We start from the raw sequence: 25,710 nt of genomic DNA, 5'->3' as shown, positions 1-25,710 counted from the left end.
ACAACCAAAACTTTCCAGCTCTCTCATTCACCAACCATGTTCATCACAATGCAGAAGCATGCAGTACAAATTTCATTCATCTCACTCTATTGTGCCAAGAATGGGTTCAATGATGTCTGTTCTGACAAAGAGGGTGGACAAAGTCAGCTTCAAGTCACCAGAGCTTTGAAGGAATGGCCAGGTCACCTGGTACCTGCATCAGAGACAGCAAAGCACTAGGGCATTAATTCCTGCTTTAAAGGGAAAACCAGTTTGGTCACCTCTTATTGTGTAAATTCACTTCATGTGGTACAGTCTATTGGGTCAGAAATGTACCCATAAGCTTTTGTTTAGCTTGTTCTTCCATTTCAAGGTCCGCTTACCTGAAGGCATAACACTTGATATTCTGCATGAATACATTTTCTAAACTTTGAGACAGAGACCAGCTGTTTTCAGATGCCTTTATTTTCTGATAATTGCAGTGATGTGTCGCTATCATGTATAAATAAAACATTCATTTAGGGAACAGTGAAAAATGCTTCTCAGAGAATGCTTCATTCTTGGTGCTGGAAATATTTGATAGTACTGCAAAAATCTTATCAAAAGTGAAATCAAATGCTACAACCTGGGAACAATATAAAAGTACTTTAAGGTGGGGCAACAAAGTAGGGGACACATTATTTGTTATTTATGGCCAAAAGCGAACACAGATATAAATCATCAACAAAAAGTTAGTTTGGTAATTGACATTGTAACCAGCCAAGCATTTACCAGTGAATATAAATATAGAACTTCATATAAATTAAGTTAACTTAGAGATCAGGTTTAAACAGTAACCAGCGAGCCCTTGACCCAAAGCACAAATAATGAAAAATGAATGAATAGCACTATAATACATTATAATGGTTGGGTTGTTTTTCTTTGATCATAGAAATTTAAGTGACTCAGAAATGTATTTTGTAAAATCTGGTTTCACAATGAATCACAAGACTGAGTCACACAATAAACTGGAAAGTATTCAGATTTGTTGGTTAGATAAGTTACACATATAAAGCCTGATATATAAAAATAAATCTAAATATGAAAAAATGAATATGAAACCTTTCAAATGTATTGATTTTGTGTTCACTGAGCCACAGGCTGTAGCATCTCTAAAATTGTTTAGCTTTGTGCTGTAAAACAAACAAAATCTTACATTTCAGGTAATGAAAACAGTTTGCATCAGTATGTGCATGTTATTGCAAATACCAAAGGCTAGATTTAATTATAAGATGTTTTTAGATGTTTAGCTTTAAAGAGACTGTCCACAGTACTTTCATGTACTGACATTAATAAGATAATGTGTATTAACATATCCAATTCATGTGTTCAATGTATCTCCAAGCCTTAAAGCTTTTGAGACAGAGAATGATCTTAAGCATAAAACTAAGCACAATGCTCATCACAGCTACCAGATCCACTCTGACTCCTTCTCTCTCTATAGATCAACTATAGGCAGGAAAGACAGTTCAGCCAGTCAGGCGTCACTCTTCATTTGGGACAATTCGCCTGCAGGCCTTACATTTCGCATGTGACATCAAACAGTTCTGCTTTGACTTAAGAGATTGTTCGGTAAAGCTACGGCATGAACAGCCAAGCCTAAAACACAAAGGTGTGTTACGTCAATATTTGCTCACGTTCAGTGCTAAGCACACCTTCCTCACAAACCAACAGTTAAAAAAAAAAACTGGGGATACAGAGAGGGTTCAGCACATATATCCATGCCGTTATTTTGTTTTATTACTCACTTTAGCTGTTAAATCAGTCAATATAGGCTTTGGACAAACTCTGCAGAGCCCTGATTGTGACATTTTAAGATTCATTGCATAGCTTAGCTTTCCATCAACCCCTTCTTTTTAGATCAGTTACACAATGTCTACATGAAAGGAGCAATGTCCCCTGCCAGTTTAAATTACGGTGCATAAAGGCAACTAAAGAAGGTGATAGGGGTTCTGATACAAAACCATAGATCACCAACTAGCATTAAGTGCATGTCAAAAATTTTGGGATGAGCACCGACTCCCCTTTTACCACAGAGCAACTCAGTCAGCGATAACATGGCATCACAGATGCAGCAGATAAACGCACATACTTAAAGGGACATTCCATCGATTTTAAACATCACATTGAGTTTACCTATCACAAAGATCCCCACTGAGCCAGAAACCAGTTGTGAAATATCTTCTGTGTTTCTGAAGGAAGCTTCTCCAAGGCTGTCTAAAATCATTCCTGCGTCCACCTATTTTAGTAATCTCCCTATTCAACAGACACTTCAACCATTTGCATTTTGCTTCATCACTGACAGGTGCAAAGTCACACAACAGTTTTTACATCAATATACTTTTTTTTCCATAAAATTTTTGGGACTTTTGCAGACACAATATAGTGTAGAAATTTTACACTCTGAATTTGGACACCATTAAATAGTAAAGGTATTGTCGCGCACTGTATAGTAAATAGAGATTTTAGACACAACCAGATGTAATCTCAGTTTGGGCATCGGTTGCTTTGACTAAAATAATTTCCTTTTTCATCTGTCCTACAAATACCCAGTTTTTATGAACGTGACAAATGAAATCGCTGGAATGGTCCTTTAAAGACTGCAGCTCAAATGTCAGGAGAGAAAGAAAAGAGTCCAACAGTATTTTGTAGTGAGACAGCATGCAACTCTACGACCCCTGTATGACCCTATCATGCAAAACCCACAGGTGGTATGCACTCACACAGGACATATGATGACAAAAAGTCAAAACAAATAGGACAAACAACATTTCACAAGGACGGTGTGAAAGTAATGCACAGTTTTCAGATCATTCCATTAAAAATCTTCATAGTTTCAGTCTTGATTAGCTGAGATGACTGACTGCAGTGGGGTTGAGGATGATCATGGGGCTCAGGGTGCCCCGGGAGCAACAGAGTTGAGTTGTAGGAAATGATTTACGGACTCATTCTGATTCCATCAATTCGTTGTCTTTTTTCCCTCCATGCTGTTTCCTTCTTTTAGTTCATGAGTGCCATTGTGCTCTCAGGTTGGCCACCAAAGATCCCAGAGAAGAACTCCAGTGCCAGGCGCACGTGGATAGGCACAAAGACATATGAGGTGTAGATCACCATGGCGATAGCAGAGAAGAGGATGGAGTTGAAGATGGATTTTTCCCAGGGCTCCAGGACATAGATGCCCGTGATGAGCAGGTACTGGTAGTACAGCCAAGACAGGTACTCCCTCAAGTTCTTGAAGTTCATCCTGCAGGCTGAGTGGAGGAGAAATGGAGGTGGAATGTTGTCAGATTCAAGCCATGAGAAGAGATGGTGTGAGGGAAAGGTTTAGTAACTCAAGGTGAAAAATGTTACACGACAAGTCCTGAACTTTACTTTAGGAGAAGTAAAGAAATATTATCAGCAAATGTTTTTGTACCAAGGCAGGAGTAAGGCCTCTGTCAGTATTTCATTACATTATTGAATTATCATTACTCATGTTTCACTGTCTATGCTGAAAGATAATCTGATCTATAACAATTATATAGCCTATTATGTAAATGTCAATGCATGATCTGCAAACCAGCAAAATATTTGCCTCAGTTTCTCAAAATTGTAGTCGAGTGCAGGTATTGAGTAAGTGTTCTTTGTTACTCTATATCCTCATCCAATTAAATTAAACTGTAAAAACAATTGGATTTTAATGGACAAATTTAATAAAGAAATGTGAACACTATTTCTCTCTACTGGCCGATACAGAATACAGTTATGTTCAAAATATTCGATAGTGTCCCCATTATTTAATGGTTTGATTTACAGAATAGGCTTCAATAATTTACAGTAATAGTCTCCATGCACAGATTAAGATATAGTTTGCCGTGTCAGCATCATTATCCTGGGGACAATCATATAACTGCATCTGAAAATAATCCCTTAAATAAATTAAAAAAAAACAATAGTCCTTGAGGCTGTGTGTTTATTACTAAGGAGGTGTGGGGAGAATTGGGAGCACCTCTCTAAGGCCTTCCAAACCCACAGCACAGCCCTGAGGGTGCAATCAAGCAGCCTCATGAAGCTCAGTCACACCATTGAAACTACACCCACGGGTCCCACATGGCATGAAACGGCTGTCACCTATTTTCTCAGAACACTTCTGTCCACACTTGCTACACATGGGACAGCTACAAATGAGTTAATGCTGTATGAGAAGGTCCTACCGAAACGATTTTCTACTCCCACGGAGGATAAGGCACCGATAAGCCAAAATGCACCTTCAAAAAAATAAAATAAAAAAGCAGTATGTTAATGTTAAGTAAAGTAGCCGCAGAAGTCAACTGCAACACTGTAGGGGGCGGGGCCAACAGGTGCGCTGCAAGTGCAGGCATCCTCACCTGTCTTTTTTTTTTTTTTTAAATCGGGAGAATTGGGAAAAAACAATACGTCCGTTTTCAGTGCGGGACAGCTACTGTCCACAGGATGCAAACCAACCATCTTCCTTAATATTACAGTAGGGCTGTTAAACTGAAGGTTGCCACAGGCGACGCGCATTCTGGTAGTTTTTTGTTGTTGTTGTGACAGTTATATTCTTAAATCACAATTTAAGTGGCATGTTTTTAATTTAAAAATGTCTCGATAAATATCTCCGTTAATAAGTCTGGCCCACGAAATCATTGAAGAAAAAGTTGTACTTTCCGTCCAAATGGTGTTAATGTCTATAAATTGTGTGCATGTATGATAATAACGGTTGATTATATATTCTTTTTTTTTATTTGAGGGGATGCATCAGCTCTTGATCGATTAGCATGACTGTATAATCTATATATATCTACTCACCTCAGCAGCCGACGTGAGATCCCCCTGGATAAAGGCTACTGACAGATTATTAGAGGACGAGCTGCAGCCCGCGTCCCCACTGCTGCTCCGCGTGAACGAAAAGCTGCCTCACCAGTTTGCCACTGGCCTATATGCGGCGCACACGCCGACCACGAGTGACACCGCACCACACCCACCACTTTGTCCTTACACTGCAGGTGGACTGACCGTGAGGACTACAACGCAGAGAGGCCGGCGTGTGTTTCCGCAGCCCGAATTTAACGGTTCATGTATCGGGAGGCACAGCAGGACTCGGTGAATATGTCGCAGCTCTATTTCAGCCGGGTGAAGTCCCGCTGCTCGGTGAAGCATGTTTAAACTTTCTGCAGTCGGTGCACAGCACAGCGGCGGCGCTGCAAAAACAAGCGAGAGACAGCGCAGGCATCACACTGACATGCCCGTATACCGCAACCCCAGGACGTCGGAGTTTACATGACTTTATAAGGAAACCAAATATCAAAGAATGTGAAATCATACACTGAGGGGAACAAAATTTCGGATCAGTTTAGAGTCACCTTATAATTCACAAACAGCCCTGCTTTTCTGCATCCCCCCCCCCCCCTTGCGATAGAACTGAAGAAGAAATATCAATAAAATCTTTCGACCAATCACTTTAATGATACAAATATGTAGCAAACTGAGTGTTTTTAACTTCTAAGATCACATAAGGGCAGCATTATAGGACCAAAGCTGCGCAAAGTGTTTAGGAAACAAACATAATTAGTGGGTTAAAAATATATCGGGGGGGGGGGGGGGGGGGGGGGGTTGGGGAGGATTCTTCGTTCACTTTCCCAAGTAGATTACTGTTAACAGCCAGTTCAGGTTTGTGAAAAACGAGACTGACTCTCCTCCGCACTCATCGAGTTAAAATGTGTGCCACGTCACAGACTAATAAACCATGCGATACCCGCAGGTCTTCATGCAACAAAACAACTCTTAAACAAGCTCTTTAAATGTCGATTAGGATTTGTTTTTGTTTTTTTTAAACTGAAAATGTATTGATTTTCCATTCCCCCAAAGCATCAGAAATCCTCAAAAACAACACATGTACAACTCTTTCATGCCATTTTAAACTTCACCTGAGGTTTTTTTTTTTTTTTAAGGAAAACGTCTTACCCAAGCTACCCCTACCGCTTCACGGTCCCACGAAGACCCTAAGAAATGTCTCCATGTTACCATGGCACCAAAGGAGTCGAACCAAAATTTGACTTTCTTTTGTCCTTTTGAGGACATGCTATCCCTGCTTGCAGTTTTAGTTCATGTTTATCGTTTGTTTTACGTTCCTGTCTTTTAAAGAATTTTGTTTTACTCTTCCACTTTACACTGTTTTGTTTGAACCAATTAATGTGCATTACATTTATAATAATAATAATAAATAATAATATATAATGTATACTAAATTATGAGATTGCCGACTACTCCCAGAATATCTAACAACATAAAATCTGCCAAATACCCAAAAGTTTTACCAGATTATTACTTTATTATTGTGAAAAAATAACTTGAGCAAAAGTGTACAGCAAGGATTTGTTATGAAGGGCATTTCTGGAAGTGAAATGTAAATGTGTTATCTTTCATTTTGGAAATATAGAGTGCATTGTGGAAGTTTGGATCTGTGGTGTATAAATAGTGACAGGTCGGAGTGTGGAACTGTTCACACTTGCGTCACGGCTCCAATCAGTTGACCATCACTCCTAAGTGAGCCGAGTGAGTATTTGAATATTGCCCACAGTAGTCAAATGACAATTAACAGACTTGGCTCAGCTTACTGCAGGTGTGGCTATTTAAATGAATTACTTCCCATTTCTTGTTGGCACAAAGCGCCCTCTGGTGGATGTCTGCAGCTCTTCACAATTGTTTTTCAATAAGCAGAAAACGTCTGAAAAATGTTAATAAGGACAGATATTTATTTTTGATAAAGTGAACTATAAGCACTCCATTTCCATACATTTTCAAAGATTTTATATGAAAAAAGAAAGCACTATAGATAAAGTTGAAAATGTTAATGAATAGGCCCAGAGTGGGACCAGTTGAATCAACTGAAAGTCCAGTTTCTCTGTGAAGTGGCACCATTATAACTCTCAGTTTATCTACTGTGATGAGTCATTACAGCACAGTCAGAGGATCTGTGGGATTTTTCAGGTGACACTTTTCTGTTTAATACGTCCTCAGTCTGCTCCCAGTTCAAATCAGAGGTGTGTTTATGTATCATTGTATTGTTAGAAGACCTGTATTTGACACATCAGCTGTCAGTGCCATGAAGGCAGACCGGTGAGCAGCTATTCAGTCATCATGTTGGCCCCCTCCCCTCCGGTGGCGTCTGTTAGGCTGAGCTCCTCCAGCATCTCCATCAGGGAGATTTGTGGTGCTCCGTCATCGTCAGTGTCGCTCTCCACTGGGATCTTTGACGCATCTGAAATTGAAAAAAATCGGCATCTGCTCATTAACTATCCGACACATCATCTATAACAAACAATGTGACATATGTTGTATCAGAAACCTAAGCAGCTGTTGACAGTAAATGAGCTGTAGCCTGACAATGGAAAGCTACATGTATCAACAGAAGTTTGGAAATCTCTAGGGATCCTGTTGCAGAACAAAGTCATTGATGACCAGCTGCTCACCTCTGTAGATATTGACGTTCTTCCTCAGAGACTCATCTTCCTCCAGGTCCTCCAGGAAGTCCTGGTATTGTCTAAAGACAGAAAAACAAGTTAGGATCAAATCCATCTGGCACAATATTACAGATGAAAAAAAATCCACAGGATATTTGTCATTCTGGGCACATTATCAAACTATTCAAACAATGTCTTTAGTCACATTGTTTTAGGTAACTCAAGTGTTTTCCCTTATTTTCTGTACAGGGATATTTGTGCAGAAAACATAGTGCGGAATTCCTCAGCTTCAACATTAACCTGAAGATAAAAGCCTTTTGTGTTTCAATTTATGCAACATTTTTTAATGATATTTCATGAGAACTTCAAAAGGAAATATTTTAATTGGATATTTTATGTAGCTAGATACATTATTATCTATCATTATTTTCTCCAATATTCTCCAAGCACTTTTGAAATAAAAAAAAATAGGTCTGTGGATGTTCTACATTTTTTAATGTTCCATGAAATTCCATGAAAAGACAAAAAAAAACAATGAATCGTTGTTTGTGTGACCAAAGTTTGATATAGCTCATTCCTCTGTCATAGAGGACCGAAAACACATTGATGAGCCACACTGCTGCACAGGTGTCCATAATCCTTCATCCCAACAAACACAGCCACTGTGTGCTTATTTTGAATCAAGCCTACATCCAACATCCCAAGTTACGAAAGACTTAGGCGCATGTATCCGCTCGGGAGTTTGGGGGTCTTCACCCAAGAAAACTAAAATATGCAATCTCATGATTTTTGAGAACAAATATGTATCTATTCACATCTGAAGAGTCCCCCAAAAAAATGCACTATTACTACTTCTTTGTGCATAATGACAGCTAAGAAGCAGCATTTTAGAAAAAAAAGCAGACTGTGATTGAGAGGACAAGAGAAGATGAAGAGAAATATGTATGAGCTAAACACAACTATCCTACCTCTCATCGTCTGTGTCCATGCCCTCACGGTCTCTGGCCATCTCCTGCAGTTTCCAGTTTCTGCGCTTCGCCCTCCTGGTGCGGTCGTAGCTCTTCTTGATCAGCACCTTTGTCCATTCAAATGCACATTGTACAAATTAAAACACATCATCAGGCTTCCTGCAGATTTTTATAATGTCATTCTATGAAGGAATTTACATTATGGAATCATGAAATCAGTACTTAATGCTGCCACTAGAGGTCAGTGTTAACCAAGTCAACAATTGCATTACTTGAAGAGCAGGTCTGTGGACTGAGGATGTTGAGGGAAGTGCAGCTGAGTCTTACCACATCAGGAACATGTTGAGGGTTCATCTTATTCAGGTACTCATCGTTGATGTTGGAATTGGCGAAGTCAAACCTTAAGGGTGAGAAGTACATGTCGCAGTGAGTATAAGCCTCAAAGCCGGCTATCGCTCTTAACGTGACCAACGTCTGAACCTCCCATCAATCCTTCACACTCACCCGAGCACCAGGTCTCCGATGTTCAGCAGGTGGCCCAGGAACGTACGGCAGTGATACTGCTGACTGGTATTCAGCTCTGATGTTTTCTGAACCCACAGCTCAGCCAGGGTGTGCTGTAACACACAAACACACGCCGAGGGACTATAACTGTGGTTTCAAGTCACCGAAACTACATTACTCTTGTTGTTTTCCTCCTGTTTGTTCCAACAGTAGCATCAATAATAATGCACCATTCAGAGAGACGCAAGCAAGAGAGAGAGAAGTACAAACCTCATCCCCATCAAAAGAATTTTGGCTGCCATTTTGGCTCGAGTCCCACATACAGGTTCAGGGATAATGTAATGGTTTGCTATTGATTTTGTTTCCAAGGGAAGAGTAATGTTCCCCCATAATGCAATCTGTTTTGCACCAACACACACACACACACACACTAACCTTGTTGGACCTCATGCCCGCTCCAGCACCCAGTTTCTGGTTTCTGATGATGTCAATGTCCATGACGATGAACTCCTCCAGTTGCCGTGGGTGACAGAGACTGTTGAAGGGGTTACGCCAGTATGTGTTCCCATCCACCTCAGCAACTGATGAGATGGAGATTTTTTTAGTATCACTAACAGTCATGCTGTGATCAGAATAGTCATCAGAACAGACAAAAAGACAAGCAGAAATGATTTAGTAGATTCTCATTATTACTGGAAGATCTTAAAAAATAAGACTAATCACACACATTCGATCTACAATCATTTTGCAGGCACATTCTCCAGAAATGAAGTCATTCTTGATACATCTGATTGTTTAAGACATTTTTAAAAACCCTTACATCAAAAGATGTTCAGATCCTTCATCTAGAAGCCATATGGGTATTAAAAACATTCGCAGTATGATTTGTTTGTATGAGGTTTTCTTTTCTGTACGTACTCTAGACAAACTAGACAGGAATGATGTGTTCTCGTCTCCACTGCAAATAAACTGCACAAGCAGAAAAACAGAAACACACACATTTCTAACACTCGAGTTAATTGCCGCTGAATCTTCCCAAAAAGGCTTGAGGCTGTTTCTGCTATTCAGCCACCTCAAAAACGTTCTGCGACAGAAATAGCCTGCTCTTTGAAGAGTAATTAAAAACGTGTGCGCTGCTTCAAAATGTCAGAACGCAGTTGAGGACCCGCTCAGCCTCTCACAGAATGAGTAATTACACCACATACAGAGGAAGCACGTCATCACACTTGTCACTGTACTTGTATTGGTAGAAATCCATCCAATAAAAAAAAAAAAAATGACAGCGTACATAATGCAAACAGAAAAGTCTTTATTTTTTTCCCTTTTTGTAAGGGAGCAGAGTGAAGCTGTGAAGTTAAAACGACTGATCACGACAGTCATGACGCGGTCAGCAAACTGCGGCCGGCTTACTGCGGGATTGAAACGTGTCGACCAAGCAGTGACTCTCAGCTTTTTTTCTCCAAAGAAATGCACAGGAAATGCTTTTGATGTCTGCGTTCAATACAGAAATCCATAAATAACCCCTGGCAGTGTTAAGTGGAGATCTTGACCCTCCATGCACTCGCGTGCCATTTTCATGTCTTCACTCGCACTTAGTTTGTACTTTTCCTGCAGGTATCTCTGGCTCAGAGCATACGTGTTTCTGATCTGCAGCTACTGGCCCTGCCAACCTGTCCGCTGTTTGTTGTTTGTTGTCTTTCTATGCTGTTCTTTTCTCTCATCGCTCTCTTCTCACCCTGAGGTGACGTATGTTGTGATTTGGTGCTATAAAAATCAAATCTAACTGAATTATAATTCCTTAAATTAAGTGTACACCTGAAAAAAATGTGTTGATCAAAGAAAATGAATGGGAAAATAATTATTTGTGGGAATATGCTGCATTTTATTCTTAAGTCATAATACAGCCAATATTTTAAGCACAAATTATGGCATCTGATGACATTACTTGGGCTTTAGGAGTTTGTGATGGACATTTTCTGGCATTTTAAAGACCAAACAATTAATTAAGGAAATAATTGTCAGATTAATCCATAGGTGCAGCTAAAATTAAATTAGCAGTCAAATTTAGATCTGGTCTAATTTAAACTATTTTCAATTTTTTTTTATTATCGATTAACATGTCAATTATTTTTATGAATAATAGTTTATCTATAAAATGTCAAAACAGAAAAGCCTAAATCACCAAACGGTTCGGGTGCACGACACATAACGACTATGTCTGGTTCAGATCTGCATGTCAGTACCCCGGTTTTCCTTCGTTTCCTATCTGCCTCCCAACTATACACTATCAAATAAAAGTAATAGTGACAAAAAATTCACCTTTTGAAATGTAAAAAAAAAACTGCTGGTTTCCTCCGTCCAACAGTCAACAGTTCACATTAATTCAGCAATAAGAATGAAAACTGCTGAATAATTTTCTGTTGGTCAACCATTTCAGCACTAGGCTAATAAAATGTCTTGACTCCATTTATATGGAAGAAACCAACAACAATTTATCAGAATACATACTCCACTCAGAGTAGTGCGTTCACACCTACATGATTGCTACTGAGGTACATCTTGTGCTGTGGTTTTGCACATTAGGTCTTTCACAATGTTCACATTATGGAGTGTATGTGTGGAGTTATGGCAACCACATCTCAGCTGAATACAACCTGACACACACCACAACACGGTGGGCTAAAACTACAGTTGACAGTGGTGTCAGTTGCACCTGGTAAATCACATCGGTACTCTGGCAGCAGAAATACTCACTCTGCAGGGTGCGGGGATCAATGAGATGGATGGTGCTGGTGACACGGACGCACACACAGACTTGACCCATGTTCCCCAGGCTCTGCGCCAGCCGCGGTGAAAGGCACACTACGTTGTCCTGGCAACCACACAACGTTGGGTCAAAATGAGTTCACAGAGAAAGTAAAAGACTTTGAACTGGCTGTAGAGGTGCACCACTGCTCGATTCCCAAAAGAAAGCACAAGTTTTCATTATTGGAATATGCCCCCTATCACTCAAACATGCAGTAAAAATACACCCAAATCTGTGTTGCTTTTTAAAACACAAAACTAAAGCTACATGTCAAACAGGTTTATGAAAATGACTAATACTTAATTCTAATGTATTATTTATTTCTCTTGTCAGATATCAGATATATTATTTATCACTATCAAAATCAAATATAGTATGAAAGATTGCAGCCCAAGCCTCAGGTTCTTGTCCGCTTACCAGCACATCATAAGAGAGCTTTCATATCATTTTTTCTGAACTCACAAAGTGAAGGCTTTAGAGCACTGTAATTCTGTTTCATCCAATGTACTGAGCAGATATGCGTGTATCATTTTATTGAAACAAAATCCAAATAAAATGAGAAATAAACTCATACCTTGCAGACAGGTACGATCTCCACAGAGAAGGTGCTCTTATAGTTGAATGTGTTTGAATGGATGTCATGAGAGATGAGGCGCTGGGATGTCTTTGTCCTTTGAAATAGAAAAGCAAGCATTTATTATTGTTATTATATTAGATGTTGTGAAGAGATGCAGCATAGTCCATGTTTTACCAGTTGGATATACCACAACAATAAAAGAGCCTAAATGAAATAAGATGTCCAGAACACATGGAAAAGAAGTCATTTCTTGAGCAGTTGGAGGTTATATCAACATGTCAGCTAAACATTCAGGGACTGATTGTCCTGTTTGAGGTTCGCCCAACGTCTAACAACTCTTGCACATTATTCTTATTTATAGTATGTATTGATAGAAATAGCAAGAAAGTAATGTAAAATATTTCACTGTTTATTTTAATGGGTTTATTGTGTTAATACCTTTTTTTATCCACTAGCTACATTTCAATAACATCTGTTACCAAAATAACTCCGCATTTGCTCACAGATTTTTGCATGAAACCATAACTTCTAAATGTTGGCAGACATAATCAGTCTGAACACTTTGAAGATTGTGTTTAGTGTTTTCAGAGGCACAGACTGAAGCACTGCTCACCTGCAGGGCACGGTGCACTGCAAGAAGTCAACCATCTTCTGACCGTGCTGCTTGGAGCCATAGTAGAAATCAATCCCCTCTAAGAGAGAAGAGAAAGACCATTAAATCCACACTCCAGCAATAAATTCATCACAGGCGTGCTTCACAGGTCATCACCGTTACAGAGCACATATGCACGCAAGCAACACACATGCGCACGCGCACGCACGAGAGCAGATGGCAGCATAGGAAAATATGGCAGACACATGTTGCAACCTTCATAAAGCTTTTAAGTCCTGCCGAGATGTGGAGATGATTTAAATTACCCTATTGGGCCAAACTCCACTTCACAGCCCTGACCAAGAGTACAGAGAGCAGCTGCTGAGCTGTCAGTCAATGCAAAGCATGTGTGTGTATGTTGCAGCACTGAGCATCTCTCAGCAGGCTATGAAGCAGGCTTGTAGTGCATGAAACTGGTAAGGGATGGCTGCTCTGATTACATCACACTCATTACAACGTATGTCCTTCTGAGGCCCACATGAGGACAGCTGTATCAAGTGATTGGCGCCACTGATATGCATGCATGGCTTGCTGTCTGGTACGGGACGACGTAATTAACACTCAACACATCATTATGTTCTGCTTCGTTCTAATCCACATTAGTTCCGCTGGTGACGAATGAGGCAAGTTTCCCTCTTTTCGGTGCAACTCGGGTCAATGCCCAAAGGAAAATACCAGGCTCCTCCCTTTAGGGATATGTTGACTATCATACTTGAAAAATGAAACGTATAAAACCATATACCTACCATTGATTTCTTTGATGTTGAGAGAGTTCTGGTGGAGTTTGTGCTTAATAATCAGCTGTTCTAAATAGTAGAATGTCTTCTTATGAACAGTCTGTTTAAAAAAAAAAAAAAAAAAAGTATCATAGCGAGATTCATATTCATCCTTTCAGACTTTGTCCTGATTATTTAAACATTCATTAGTGTAAACTTGGATAGACAGCTCCACACTTGCCACAAGTAGACTGATAATTAAATTCAAACTGATACAAACATGACAGAACTCGATACACGTTGTATTTCTGCTGTCAGAATGCAGAAAAGTGACAAACGACCTCGTCGTCATCCATATAAACCAACAAAAGGAGGAAATGGAGCTCAGGAGCTCAATATTATTATTATACACTATATTTTGACACGTTTTGATGTATTCATATTAACAGAGCTAGCAAACTATGTAGGCCAGGCGAACCAAGTCTGGCTATTTCATATTATTTCTAAAACAAGTACATTTCTTCTTTCACTATAAACGCTGCCATGTCAAATTATGTTAATTATTCTTCTCCAAGCTCTAAAAAAAGCTCTCACTTTCTTAGTGAAATGTAGTTTGACAGGCATAGAGGTGTATTTCTCACTTAAACGTCATGACTTTCCCACTTCCCAGTTGCTCGTGAACGCACCACATTTCTCTGTAGCAGTAAAGCAAAACTTGGTTTACCTTCATACATCAGTGTGAAGTGCAACCCGAGGACCGTTTATATTTCCTGCCAAATACCTGGAGGTCTATGCTCACATGTTTGATATAAACCCTAACAGCACTACAGGTAAAAAGAGTAAATAGATGACAATGAGCATTTTGTCCATACCTTCTGCTACCAAGATAACCAGATTTACAAATGTACCAAACTAATCAATAAAATGAAACAAATTTCATATGTGCATCCATGATGTATTGAAAAGTACTTCAAAGTGTTTCAAATATAAATCCAGTTCAATAAAAGTATAACAGGAGATAGCCAACATGGGGAAATAACATTTATTGATGTGATATTTCAGTAGGCCACAGACACCTACCTTCTGTCTAACTTGAACCACGGCCTTCCAGAAGTCTTTCGCCTCCACACGGTGGCAGTCGTCACACATCTGGTACTGGACGACAAACTCCACCACAAACACCTGCTGCAGGATTGCGCCATTCATCACCTGGAGAGGCGAAGACAGCAACAAGTTACACTAGATGCTCTCGATGCATGGCAAACAAAGACTAAATCTTTGAGCCTTAACTGTTCATTTACCAAATATTTTGGAGGGAAAAATATTGTTTTTTTTAATGTTTGCCTTTTTACACCATGAAGAAAAAAGCCTGACCAGTGGGTAGTGCAGACCGCTTTATAAAGGCCCTCCAACAGCACAAACAAAAGAGTTGGCCTGAGAAGCTGAGGGCTCATGTTCTCATTAAAGGTCAAGAAGATGAGATGACAGCCAATGGCAAGACTCACTTCTCTCAAACACACATAACTCAGTCAAGAACAGACGGATCTGTTGCCCTGCTGTACGATTCCCGGAGTCACTCTGTAGCTGGATGTGTGTTACACCTTGACATCACTCATTACATGCACGTTGGTATACAAGACACTCTCTTTATTATTACGTCTTAAATGGAGGACAATTAAAAAAAAAAAATCAGCTGCCCATTACCACCTGGAAAAAACAACCCAGATAACATTCAGACAAAAAGCATCTTGCCTCAGTCAGGCCTCTATTCAGTTTTGATCTCAGTTTAAATGTCACTCTCTCACACTTATCACTTGCACTCCGTCTTCTTACCTCTTTCTGGATGGTCAGTTTCATCTTAATCCTCTTGGAGTGCGGCTCCGTCCACAGGAAGCCAGCATCAATAAGACGCACCTGAGAAGAGAGCGCTGTTGTTGAATCCATGAAGTATCATGAGCCACGGCTGAGTGCACTCAAGTACTTCACAAGTATAGCAGTGAAGAAAGTGCACATCATCATGACAGGTCAGATACATGAGATGGACGCAGTATAAGAATAACGCAATGCACTACAAAGTACAGCAAATCAAGATTACATCATCATTTCAGTCTAAAAGGTCTTAAAGGTGTTGACTGAACATTAGAGGACATCAATTCGTATATTGTATTAAGACAGCCTTAAATTATAGAAAGCTCCAATTCAATTGTTACCATCATGACTCCCCTGTATGTGTGGAAGCATTTCTCCTCTGCACAACACCGCAAAACATACTAATGAAATTCTGAAACAATACCCTGAACTGACTTCTTTTACAGCTAAGAAAGTTTTTTTTTGTGTGCAAATCTTGAATAAAACAACAGTTTAATGGAAGTAAGAAGGATCAACAACAAGATGGGACTGAAATAGGCAGCTTGGATCATCGTCATAGATCCCACATTTGGACAACTTGAAATATATACCTGCAAAATCCAAGTACACAAGAGTCTTTTGTTTGTGTGGAATTTGTCTTTAGTGAAGTTTAGTAAAACTTAGACTTACTTTAGTCATAGAGCTCTTCAGTTTTTTCAAGCACAGAGTCAATAGTTCCCTGGACTCCAGAGCACACTGCACCCAGGTGGCTGGTGGCTGCAAGTACCTGCATGAAAAAGGAATATTTACATTCAACCCTCAACTTTAATGGATCTGTAATGTAGGAAATAAATATATAGGTGATTTGTGCTTGTAAACAAATGCAGTAAACAAACCGTTCACACTGCTTGCAGAAGTACGCTGTGACTTGCTTGGGGATTCCCTCTGAGATGTCCACCTGAGTACGGAGGCAGGCTACACACATGTTGGCCGGGTTGGGAGGAACAGGAACACCGCAGGTGCAGCACAGGCTGGAGAGGACAAAAGCAACACGGGTTCAAAAAAATAAATAAATGATGATCGATCAGAACACTTTTTGTTTTTTTTTAGTTTCAGACCACTTGATAAAGCAAGACATAACTTATTTCAACTTTGTTTTCCCGATCTTTGTACTCTGTTGGTACTTTTGTTCAGTAGAAACCAGACAGTTTAACAGACTCCTCCTTGGTACAGTGTCCATAAGAACTAAAGTTACCTGACTGATGTGGACCTTCATCTTCCAGCCTCAGGGCATATTCACCTTGTTTAAGGGTGCTACAGGGACTGGATAAACTCAACCCCGACTGCTTCACAATTCTGGCCGATGTCAGCAGCTTTATGAACAGAGCTTCATGGCTCTCCGCAAAGGACACCTAATTAAAAAAACAACCTGGTGACTACAGCCTCTGGTTTTGTGCTGCATAGCTTGTGAATGAGTGTCGATTGTTTTCAAAAAAAAATTCAATTATTCAAACAGCTTCAAAAACGACCCAGTGTACACATTAACAAAATGTGTAAACAATCTGTATTGAAGCAGCATTTAATTCTTTGTGACCACCAGGAAGAAACATCTGCTGTGATTCATTGGGCTAACAATACAAAGATTGTGGTGAAGGTTTTCTGACTTGGAGCTGATATGTTGTGAATCATGACCCCGGTCCTGACTTTGTGTCTCTGAGACCTGACAACAGGTCCAGATCGCGTTAAACGGAGGGTCCCCCTCTGAGGACGTACAAACCGTCTCCACTCACATGTGTCCCTGGGTGCTCGGGGCAGCAGCAGCTTGCATGTACTCCATTCTTGTCCACTTTTTTGGACAGGTCGCGTGTCGGTAGGTCTCCGCGTGGTTCTGTGATCTCTAAGGACAGAAACATGACACGTGTGACTGACCCTGCAAAGTTAACAGGTATGTGAAGACCGATCAGGGTGTCGTGGAGTCCACAGTTGGCGCTGCTGAGCGAGCTGATGCTCCCAGCCTCAGTAGAGTTAGCATTGGAGGCTAAACAAGTAATTTACGCGAGTCTAAATGATATTCGAGGAGAAACAAGCAGACCGTGCCGGACAAAAGTATTCCAGAATTACAACTGGCACAAACGAGCCGTGACGAAACTCACTGGAGTTGTTTTGATGGGAAATCCGTCACACACGGTGAAATACAGACCTCCACGTTTTCCCCACCGAGGACCGAGGGAGGCTGGGTGACGTCAGGCATGATTGAAGGACCTCGAGACTGTTCTTAGTTTGCCTGATTTAATGTTCTTCAAAAAAACACTGTAAATAAATGTTTTAAAGATGATAATAATAATAATAATAATAATAATAAAAGACCAAATTTAAAAAAAAACATGAATGGCATTATATTCTTGTATTAGATCATCTACGATGCCGGGCCACGGTATAAATGCAATTACTGATTGTTAGAAACAGAAATACAATCACAAATCAGACTTTAATCTTGTTTTCCTGAAATTATGCTGCAACATGAAATGTTGGCTATTGCATAAGACTGTCTAAAACTATGTATATAGTCCAAGCAAGGCCAGCATAGTGAATATTTAGCCTTTTTGGAAACTATTTTTGAGAAATGACTAACATTTTAGACACAATTTACAAAATAACTGAGGGTAGGCTATTTCCCTGACAATAACAATAATAATTTTTTTTAAAAAGAAAGAAAAAAAAGAAGCTAAAATTAAAATTGTGCACATGGCATGTAGAACGGTTTTCCTGCCTGAGCCAAACATAGCCTAACTTTAGTAATAATAGGACTGTAGCCTGCAAGATCTCATTTATCTGACTGAATTAAAAGTAGGACGTCTTTGTGCTTGAGTGTTATCCAGCATGCAAACTGTGTTTACATTTTTACCAACCCACACAATTTAAAAATAAATCAGCATTAACAAAACCTGAATTGTAGCCTATTTGTTTTCCCTCCAACCATCGATACATTCATTTCCTTGAGAAATAAGGACCTGCAGCCCCCTTCCGTTGACCTCCAATCCCTCTCCTTCTCTGTGCAATAGATACAAGCCTATTCGCTATAGGATATTAACCTACATGACCCCAAGTTTGGTATTTTGACATGTAAACACAACATTATCTTAAACAATGAGAGTCTTCTTTTGACACACTCAACAAGATGAAATGATGCAGGAACCACCTCCAGGTCTTGGTCTCCTCAGTTGATTTAACCCTTATTCTCACAGGCCATATCTAAATAAAATTACACTTCATATGACCTTGTGGGATATAGTTCAACAAGTTGTGCAGCTGGTAATTTAGCACTAGGTTGTGGTTTTATTATGAAATTCTCCAACTAAGACCATTGCGTTTTACCATTCATAACCAGTCAATGGTCTTTGTGCACACCTGTGGTATAGCAGTTGTTTGGATGCCTTCAGGTGCTGTCAGAAATATCTGCAGCTGGAACTCTTGTGTTGTCTTGTGTTTTAACAGAAAGTGAGGAATACAGGTAGGGCTTGGGGATAATTCAATATTATTGAGTATAAAATTTCAGTAAAATCAAACAATGCTAACATTTTCTTATTTGTGATCTGTCTACGTGTGAATTGTTGGTTTCGGTCTGCATTTCTTTTTGCTTTATTGAATTTGGGGCAACTATTGAATCGTAATTAGGTTGGCCCTGTTTCTTCTCTGTTGATGTTTGTGAATGTTTGTATGTTATTTCATTTAATCAGTTTTCTGATTCTATTTTAATTTAGGCAATTTTTTTGTCTTTATTGGTTTTTTTTAAACATTCTTCCAATTCACCACTTTATGTTAAAAGGTGATGTGAATTAGAACTGTTACTAATCTTTGATGAATGCGTTGATTCATTTTAGAGTTACAAAATACTAATAACACGGAGCCAATTAACGATTTGCAGAAAAGCAGAAAATCCTCTTATCCGTGATGCAAGAATGTGAAAACATCTGGCTTTTATTAATTAATTTTAACTACTTTTGCTTGAAAAGTGAGTGTCTCACAGAAGTTATTGTGTACAAACTGCAATTCAAAGTGACAGTTTTTAAAAATCTAAAAGTTATGTCAAACAGTGGAACACAAATAATTGCTTTGGACATCAGTTTGACCATTTTATGTCATGTCAATGTTGTGATAGGCCTATATCAACAATGGTGAAATAAGTATTCAGATCATTTACTTAAGTAAAGTACAAGTACAGCCATGTGAATATACTCTATTACAAGTAAAAGTCCTGCTTGAAAAATCTTACTTACTTTATAAAAGTGGATAAAGCTTTGCGGCAAAATGTTAAAACATACTGGTTTGGTCCCTCTGACTTGTAAAATAGGTTATTATGGGTTAAACTATATGATATAATCAGATTATTAATACTAAAGCATCAGTGTGAAAGCAGCATTATATGTTGTAGCTGCCGGAGGTGTAGCTAGTTTACTTCATATACAGTTTCATATCCAGGAACACCGGATAAATTCAAGGGGTCATGGGTTGATTAATCTACTTAGGAATGAAGAAAAAAAAACACATTTCTGATCCACAAACCTGTTTTCAGTTTTTGGACTTGATTTTTGCTAAGATATTTGATCATTTTCACATTTACTGAAATGAAACCATGTGAGAAGTTTAGAGGGGAAAAACAAATCCCTATGTAGTGTAGCTGTTAACAATTCATAGACATAGTGTGACCAAGACAGCATACTTTTTGATGCCCCAAGAAAAAAAAAAAAAAGGTTAGAAACCACTGGTTTAATATTCAATATTTATCTTATTTTAATATTCAACAATGTGTTTAACGCTTGTTATATTTTCCAATGTGTCAAATCTCCATCTTAACAGTAACAAAAGCTGTCAAATACATGAGTAGAATGTATCTTATAAAATATTAAAATATAATAATTCTATGGAAATTCCTCTCTGAAATGCAGTGGAGTGGAACAAAGCCTATAAAGTAGCCGAGAACAAACTGGAAAGTAAATAAAGTAAAGTAGGCTACAAGTTAGGCAAAATTGCATTTAAGTACAGTACTTGAATAAATGCAGCTACTCAAGTTACTTTGCACCGATGTGATAAAGTAGCTGAACCATTTTTTTTTTTTTCACCAGCAGTCTCCGGTGGCTCTGCGGTCAGCACGCGGACTCCTTAGAGGACATTACGAGGTGCACCTGAAGGCAGCACCACCGCTTAGAAAAGCAGCAGCAGCGAGTCGCAGCCAGTGTGGCAGCTGGGAATGTGAGGGCTCCAGCACACACCGCTATTTCCAGGACTGGAAACACCAGCAGGGCTGGCCGGGCACAGCTTCTGACCAAAGCTCCATTCCAGCCACAACACTGCCGTAATTTGAAGTCCGAACAAGGGACCTGCGATTTCTTCCCCGGGGTGTCGGTGCTCTCGGACCGCGGCAGATGGTCAACTGACGACCGTCGGTGGTGGCTCACTGCGGGGCTACATGCTAGAGGGAACCAGCCGGAGCTCCGTGTTTGTCCCCCCCCCGCCACCCCATCCCCCGGTCTGTGCTGACACCTTATCCGCCTGCCTGGTGGGTCCGGTTTAAATATGCAGTGAAGTGTCGTCCCCCCCCACCCCGTTGAGTCCGTGAAAGCTGAATGTTTCCCCGCTGTGAAACGCTCGGTTGAATGTGTCTTGTTTCACCGCGTCCAAACCAAACGAGACGATGGAGTGAAATCGGCGGCGGCGGCGAACGACACACACAACCTGCCGCGATTTCCTGCGTGAAAATAAATAAATGATAGAGGATACAATGACCCTGCTGTCTCTGTTAGGTCGGATCATGCGTTATTTTCTACTCAGACCGGAGACCTTGTTCCTGCTGTGTATCAGCCTGGCTCTGTGGAGTTACTTCTTCCACACGGACGAAGTGAAGACCATCGTGAAGTCGAGCCGGGATGCGGTCAAGATGGTCAAGGGGAAAGTGGCGGAGATGATGCAGAACGAGCGCTTCGGCGGGCTGGACGTCCTGGACGCGGAGTTCTCCAAGACCTGGGAGTTCAAGAGCAACAACGTGGCTGTGTACTCTATCCAAGGCCGGCGAGACCACATGGAGGACAGGTTCGAGGTGCTCACCGACATCGTCAACAAGAGCCACCCGTCTATTTTTGGGATTTTCGACGGCCATGGAGGAGAGGTGAGTGTGGTGCTGAGGGGAGGCAAAAATGGCATCTTTGTGTCTCCTCGGGGGCATCCAGTCCGACTCTCAGTCTTTCTCTCCAACACATGCACATGTGTGAGTGCCCGGGGGGCCTTTTAAACTGAGCTGTGGGGCCCTGAAGTGTTAGTTAAGATGCCTTAAGTGATTTCCGAGTGTGTTAATGGTCAGTGTTTTGTTGCTTCTGCCTTCAGACCTGCTGTCAGATTTGTATGAAAAGCGTGAATGAGACAAAGTGGAGCATGAAAAACTTGGCTGCAGGTTCTTCAATGAAAATTGGCCTTTTTTTTTTAGGCTATAAAGATGAAGGCATCCACAGAATTGGGCCTAATTCATCAGCAGCTTTGTTTCAAAGTCTGTCAAATAGGTTTTTTAGAAGTGATCAGTCTGAAAGTTGAGTTTACAGCTGTTTTCTAACCAGCGGCCACATCTGTATCTTTTCAAAACAAATATTTGTGTCAGCTGATGAAAAAGTGACACATCGGATGATTTGATTTATTACATTACACTGCGTAAAGTAAATGTGTGGCGATAAAGTTGCAGACATTTGTAAGGTGGGATCATCTTGTCCGGGGACCAAAATTGAGCTGCTATGTCCCTAATTATGGTAGCTCATCATTCCTCCTACTGTTTGAACAATGTGTCATTTTATTTTCTCTGCTTGAATAAACCTACTGCCTGGCACAAGATTTGCTGCAGGAGAATTTGATTAAACACGCATTGATTAAGGGTTATGCAACATGTGAGGACAAACCGAACTAATGAAGGTCCTGTAAGTACGTTTCCACATGAAGACTCTCTTTGAGATAGGGCCTCAAGGTCAGTCATTAAAGCAGGACCCACTATAAGGCCCCCTGTCCTGTCCTGTCCTGATATTCTCTTGATTGTTACATTTCCCCTCTGCAAGGCTTTAATTGAATTAGGGCAAGACTGGTGCCAACCGGGAGACTCCCTGGAGACAATCTGTAACCCAATCTTTGACATTTGCCATCGCGTTATTTGTGAATAAGTGGAGAAGGGGCCCAGGATCTTCTCTGCATAGGAGCCATACTGTCTTGCTACAGCCTGCACACACACTCACCCACGCTGACACTGTTTTCTTTAAATAGAAGGCAAGCTGAATCTTCTCTGAACAACGGAAATCACGGCAGAATCCGTATCCCCACGGTCTAAAGTGATTATAGCTGGAAGGAGGGGGATGAACTCAAATTGCTTCAGTCAGACACAGATTGCTGAGCTGCATATGTGTGAGTAAAACACATGTCCACTGGGTTGTCTATCTTTCATCCGCTGGTCACCAGCTTCCTTCCTTCGATCTCCTCTCTTTCTGCTTCCTCGCTGTATAACTAGTGTTGTCGTTCAACATGAGCACATGAACCTATTATGATTGATTTATTCAGGCATGCCCTCATCTGACTACTGATGCAACGGAGCTGCATAAGAGAGAAAACACAAACTCGAATTGACTTCTTCTGCTTGTCTTCTCTTCTCTTCTGGTCAGCCATTGCATTAAACATTACTCTCTTTTTGATCTGCCACTTCATGGTTTCTGTGGAGCTCCCGTTTTGACGCTGACGGTCTTCATTTTGACTTTCAACTGCTGTGGTCTGATTGAGGCTGTGAGCGATAACATGCTAAAAATAGGGAGCTGAAAGGATCTGAATGGCTGGTTTTTTTTTTTAGGGGGGGAAATTAAATTTTAGGCCTCGGTGCTGCTGACTGCTGCAGCTTTTGACCAAAAGTGGTCATTGGATTGTTTTTCCCTGTGCCCCCCACCACCACCATGCTTCTTCCCCCGGTAGGGTTCATTTTTAGAGATCAGTGGCCAACCTGTTAGCCCTGCTACAGTTACCACACATATGCTGAAGAGTCTTCAAGACATAAACAGTTCACTGCAGATATACGTTTGTGTATCTGACAGAAAAAGGAGAAAATGAGTGGGATGTGAGAAGGTTTTCCTGCATAGTGTGTGAGAGTCTGTTTTATCATTGCATGTCCATGGGCAACGATCTGGTTTGTTTTCATTCCCACACCCTCTTTTGAAGTCTGTGAAACGGTTGCCAGACAGCAGCCTTCTGAAACAACCTCCTCTCTTTAGTGAATTTAGATTTTAGTTTTTTTAGTTTTTTTGAATCAGCCAGAGGGCAGTGAATACAGCAGAGATGCTGTGCGGCCCAAGGCAATACTAGAAATACTGGCTGCCTCAGCTGGCTAGTTAGTGAGGTGTCAAAAGCTTTCTTTTTCTTTCCGTGCACACTCTGCTCATCCAAACCACATAGAACCTCATTAAAGCAGGCTCGGACTTGTGTCAACATATAGCATCCAAGACGTTGCATCGACATCAACAGGGCTCGGATACTGCTTGCAGATGTTGTAATGGAGAGAAATGTAAAATATCTTTTCAATGGGGGGGGGGGAGGGAGGATGGGTGCATCAAAGAATTAGAGCAGTGTTGTTAAAAAACACATCACATCAAAGGAAGACGTCATGGATCTGATTGCAATTAGGCTTGCAACATTTTTTTATTGATGAACCTGCTGATTATTTTATTGGTTAATCAAGTAATTTCAGAAAATGATGACTAAATGCTGCAATGTTCATAAGCCCAAGGTGACATGGCGTCATCGTTTCCTCTTTGTAATTTGAAAAATAATTTGTTATCTTACATTTAGTTCCATCATCTAGAATCCAACTCCGTTTTATTGGCAAGTAAAATTTTCACATATAAGGAATTCCACTTGGTGTTGTGGTGCATAACAGTAAAAAAGCAAGGCAAAAAATAAGTCACGTTACAAAGTGGGAAATTACAGCCAACACAAAAGGCAGGTGGTATTTCACTACAGTTTTATGATAAAGAATGGGTATAAAAAAATATGTGATATTGCAGGTTTGCATGGTGTAAACAGTATGTGAAGTGTGCTTTATTGCAAATGCAAGTAGCAGGTGCTGTAAAAGGGCACAGACAGTAAATGGAGCTTTTGAAAACTACAAAAACGACAGGAATCACACTATGTTGTGATTTAATCACTGTATCATTTAATACTGAGAGGCAACACACTGATGACGACATGGATATTTTGCACTACGGGTTATATCAAAACACACTTAATGTGTATTTAATGATAGACTTCAGGGTGGGGGCAATTTTAGATGATGTAAAAAAATGTGGGGAAATACACTTATTTGCTTTCTTGCCAGGAAATAGATGAGAAGATCAATATCATTCTCATTTCTGCATTATTTGAGGAGCTGGAGCGAGGAGACGGTTATCTTAGCTTAATCTGCATTTGCAGCGTGGTCAGAGGTGATAGAAGAAGGCAAGAAAGTTAAGCAAGAGATCCGAATCCTTCATTAAATTTGACTTTGTCACTGTTCTCCCTTCTCACCGGAACCAATCATTGTACCAGCAGATAAATCAGCCAGGGCTTGATTAAAATCTGGAAATCTCCTTTTTTCTTTCAATATCTCTTTGCACCACACACCCGCTCTCACACAACAATGCAGATTCAATTTTGAAAGTGTTTAAAATCAGTGTTCAATTTGGGCATATCCATCGGCAGACTCAGTCATATTAGATGTTGGCTCGGTGAGGGGATTTTTCTGCTAAATGGAGATTGATTTTTAGCTGACACATGCAGATAACTTGCATTGAAGTGATAACCCTGGGCTCGCCATCCATTTAATGGCACCATGAGCCATTTGTTCATTACTGGGGATGTACAGAGAGTCAGCTGTAGTCCTCCTCCTGGTCTCACTGTCAGGCTGTGGCTTCAGCCACTGGAAAATTACCTTAACTGTTGAAGATGCTCACTATAAACCTGTTTAACTTACCTGAGGAGCTGCTTCTCGGTGTGTTTTTTGGCCATAATTTGAGCTTTTCTACTGTTGATTTCTTGTCCTAACAGGGCTCACTCTTTCATGCAGTTTCAATCAGTGCTGTTTGTGAGTGGGCTGAGATGGATTTCTAACCATGG

The 25,710-nt window shown here is 40.3% G+C and overlaps 3 protein-coding genes across 4 annotated transcripts in view; 1 reads left to right on the top strand and 2 right to left on the bottom strand.

Annotated features, from left to right (window-relative positions):
* Positions 1 to 435: 435 nt before the first annotated feature.
* sptssb (serine palmitoyltransferase, small subunit B) lies at positions 436 to 5,063 on the bottom strand. Its single transcript, XM_069706314.1, has 2 exons — positions 4,828 to 5,063; positions 436 to 3,269 (listed from the first exon to the last, which is right to left on the bottom strand). Exon 2 carries the CDS (start codon positions 3,259 to 3,261, stop codon positions 3,019 to 3,021), a length of 243 nt encoding a protein of 80 aa, XP_069562415.1. The 5' UTR covers positions 3,262 to 3,269; positions 4,828 to 5,063; the 3' UTR covers positions 436 to 3,018.
* A 1,693-nt stretch (positions 5,064 to 6,756) lies between these two features.
* nmd3 (NMD3 ribosome export adaptor) lies at positions 6,757 to 17,788 on the bottom strand. 2 transcript variants are annotated; one of them, XM_069706312.1, is made up of 16 exons: positions 17,706 to 17,788; positions 17,343 to 17,449; positions 16,449 to 16,583; positions 16,243 to 16,339; positions 15,538 to 15,618; positions 14,785 to 14,913; positions 13,735 to 13,825; positions 12,950 to 13,028; positions 12,334 to 12,430; positions 11,708 to 11,825; positions 9,389 to 9,534; positions 8,954 to 9,066; positions 8,777 to 8,849; positions 8,450 to 8,556; positions 7,491 to 7,561; positions 6,757 to 7,279 (listed from the first exon to the last, which is right to left on the bottom strand). In XM_069706312.1, exons 2-16 carry the CDS (start codon positions 17,387 to 17,389, stop codon positions 7,146 to 7,148), a joined length of 1,518 nt encoding a protein of 505 aa, XP_069562413.1. In that variant the 5' UTR covers positions 17,390 to 17,449; positions 17,706 to 17,788; the 3' UTR covers positions 6,757 to 7,145. The 2 variants fall into 2 exon arrangements, with proteins under 2 accessions (XP_069562413.1, XP_069562414.1); XM_069706313.1 differs by having other exon boundaries at positions 17,753 to 17,767.
* Positions 17,789 to 20,754: 2,966 nt separating this feature from the next.
* Positions 20,755 to 25,710, top strand: part of ppm1lb (protein phosphatase, Mg2+/Mn2+ dependent, 1Lb) — a 43,645-nt gene continuing 38,689 nt past the window's right edge. Inside the window, exon 1 of the mRNA XM_069706310.1 lies at positions 20,755 to 21,715. Within this exon, the coding sequence (XP_069562411.1) occupies positions 21,317 to 21,715 (399 nt within the window). The 5' untranslated portion in view covers positions 20,755 to 21,316. The remainder of the gene's footprint in view (positions 21,716 to 25,710) is intronic.

Source organism: Brachyistius frenatus, unplaced genomic scaffold (genome assembly GCF_029030835.1).
Source record: "Brachyistius frenatus isolate BFR_SWC_R1_liver_20210118 unplaced genomic scaffold, ASM2903083v1 Contig_62, whole genome shotgun sequence".
NCBI classification, from domain to species: Eukaryota; Metazoa; Chordata; class Actinopteri; family Embiotocidae; genus Brachyistius; species Brachyistius frenatus.
This window is presented reverse-complemented; position numbering and strand designations above follow the sequence as displayed.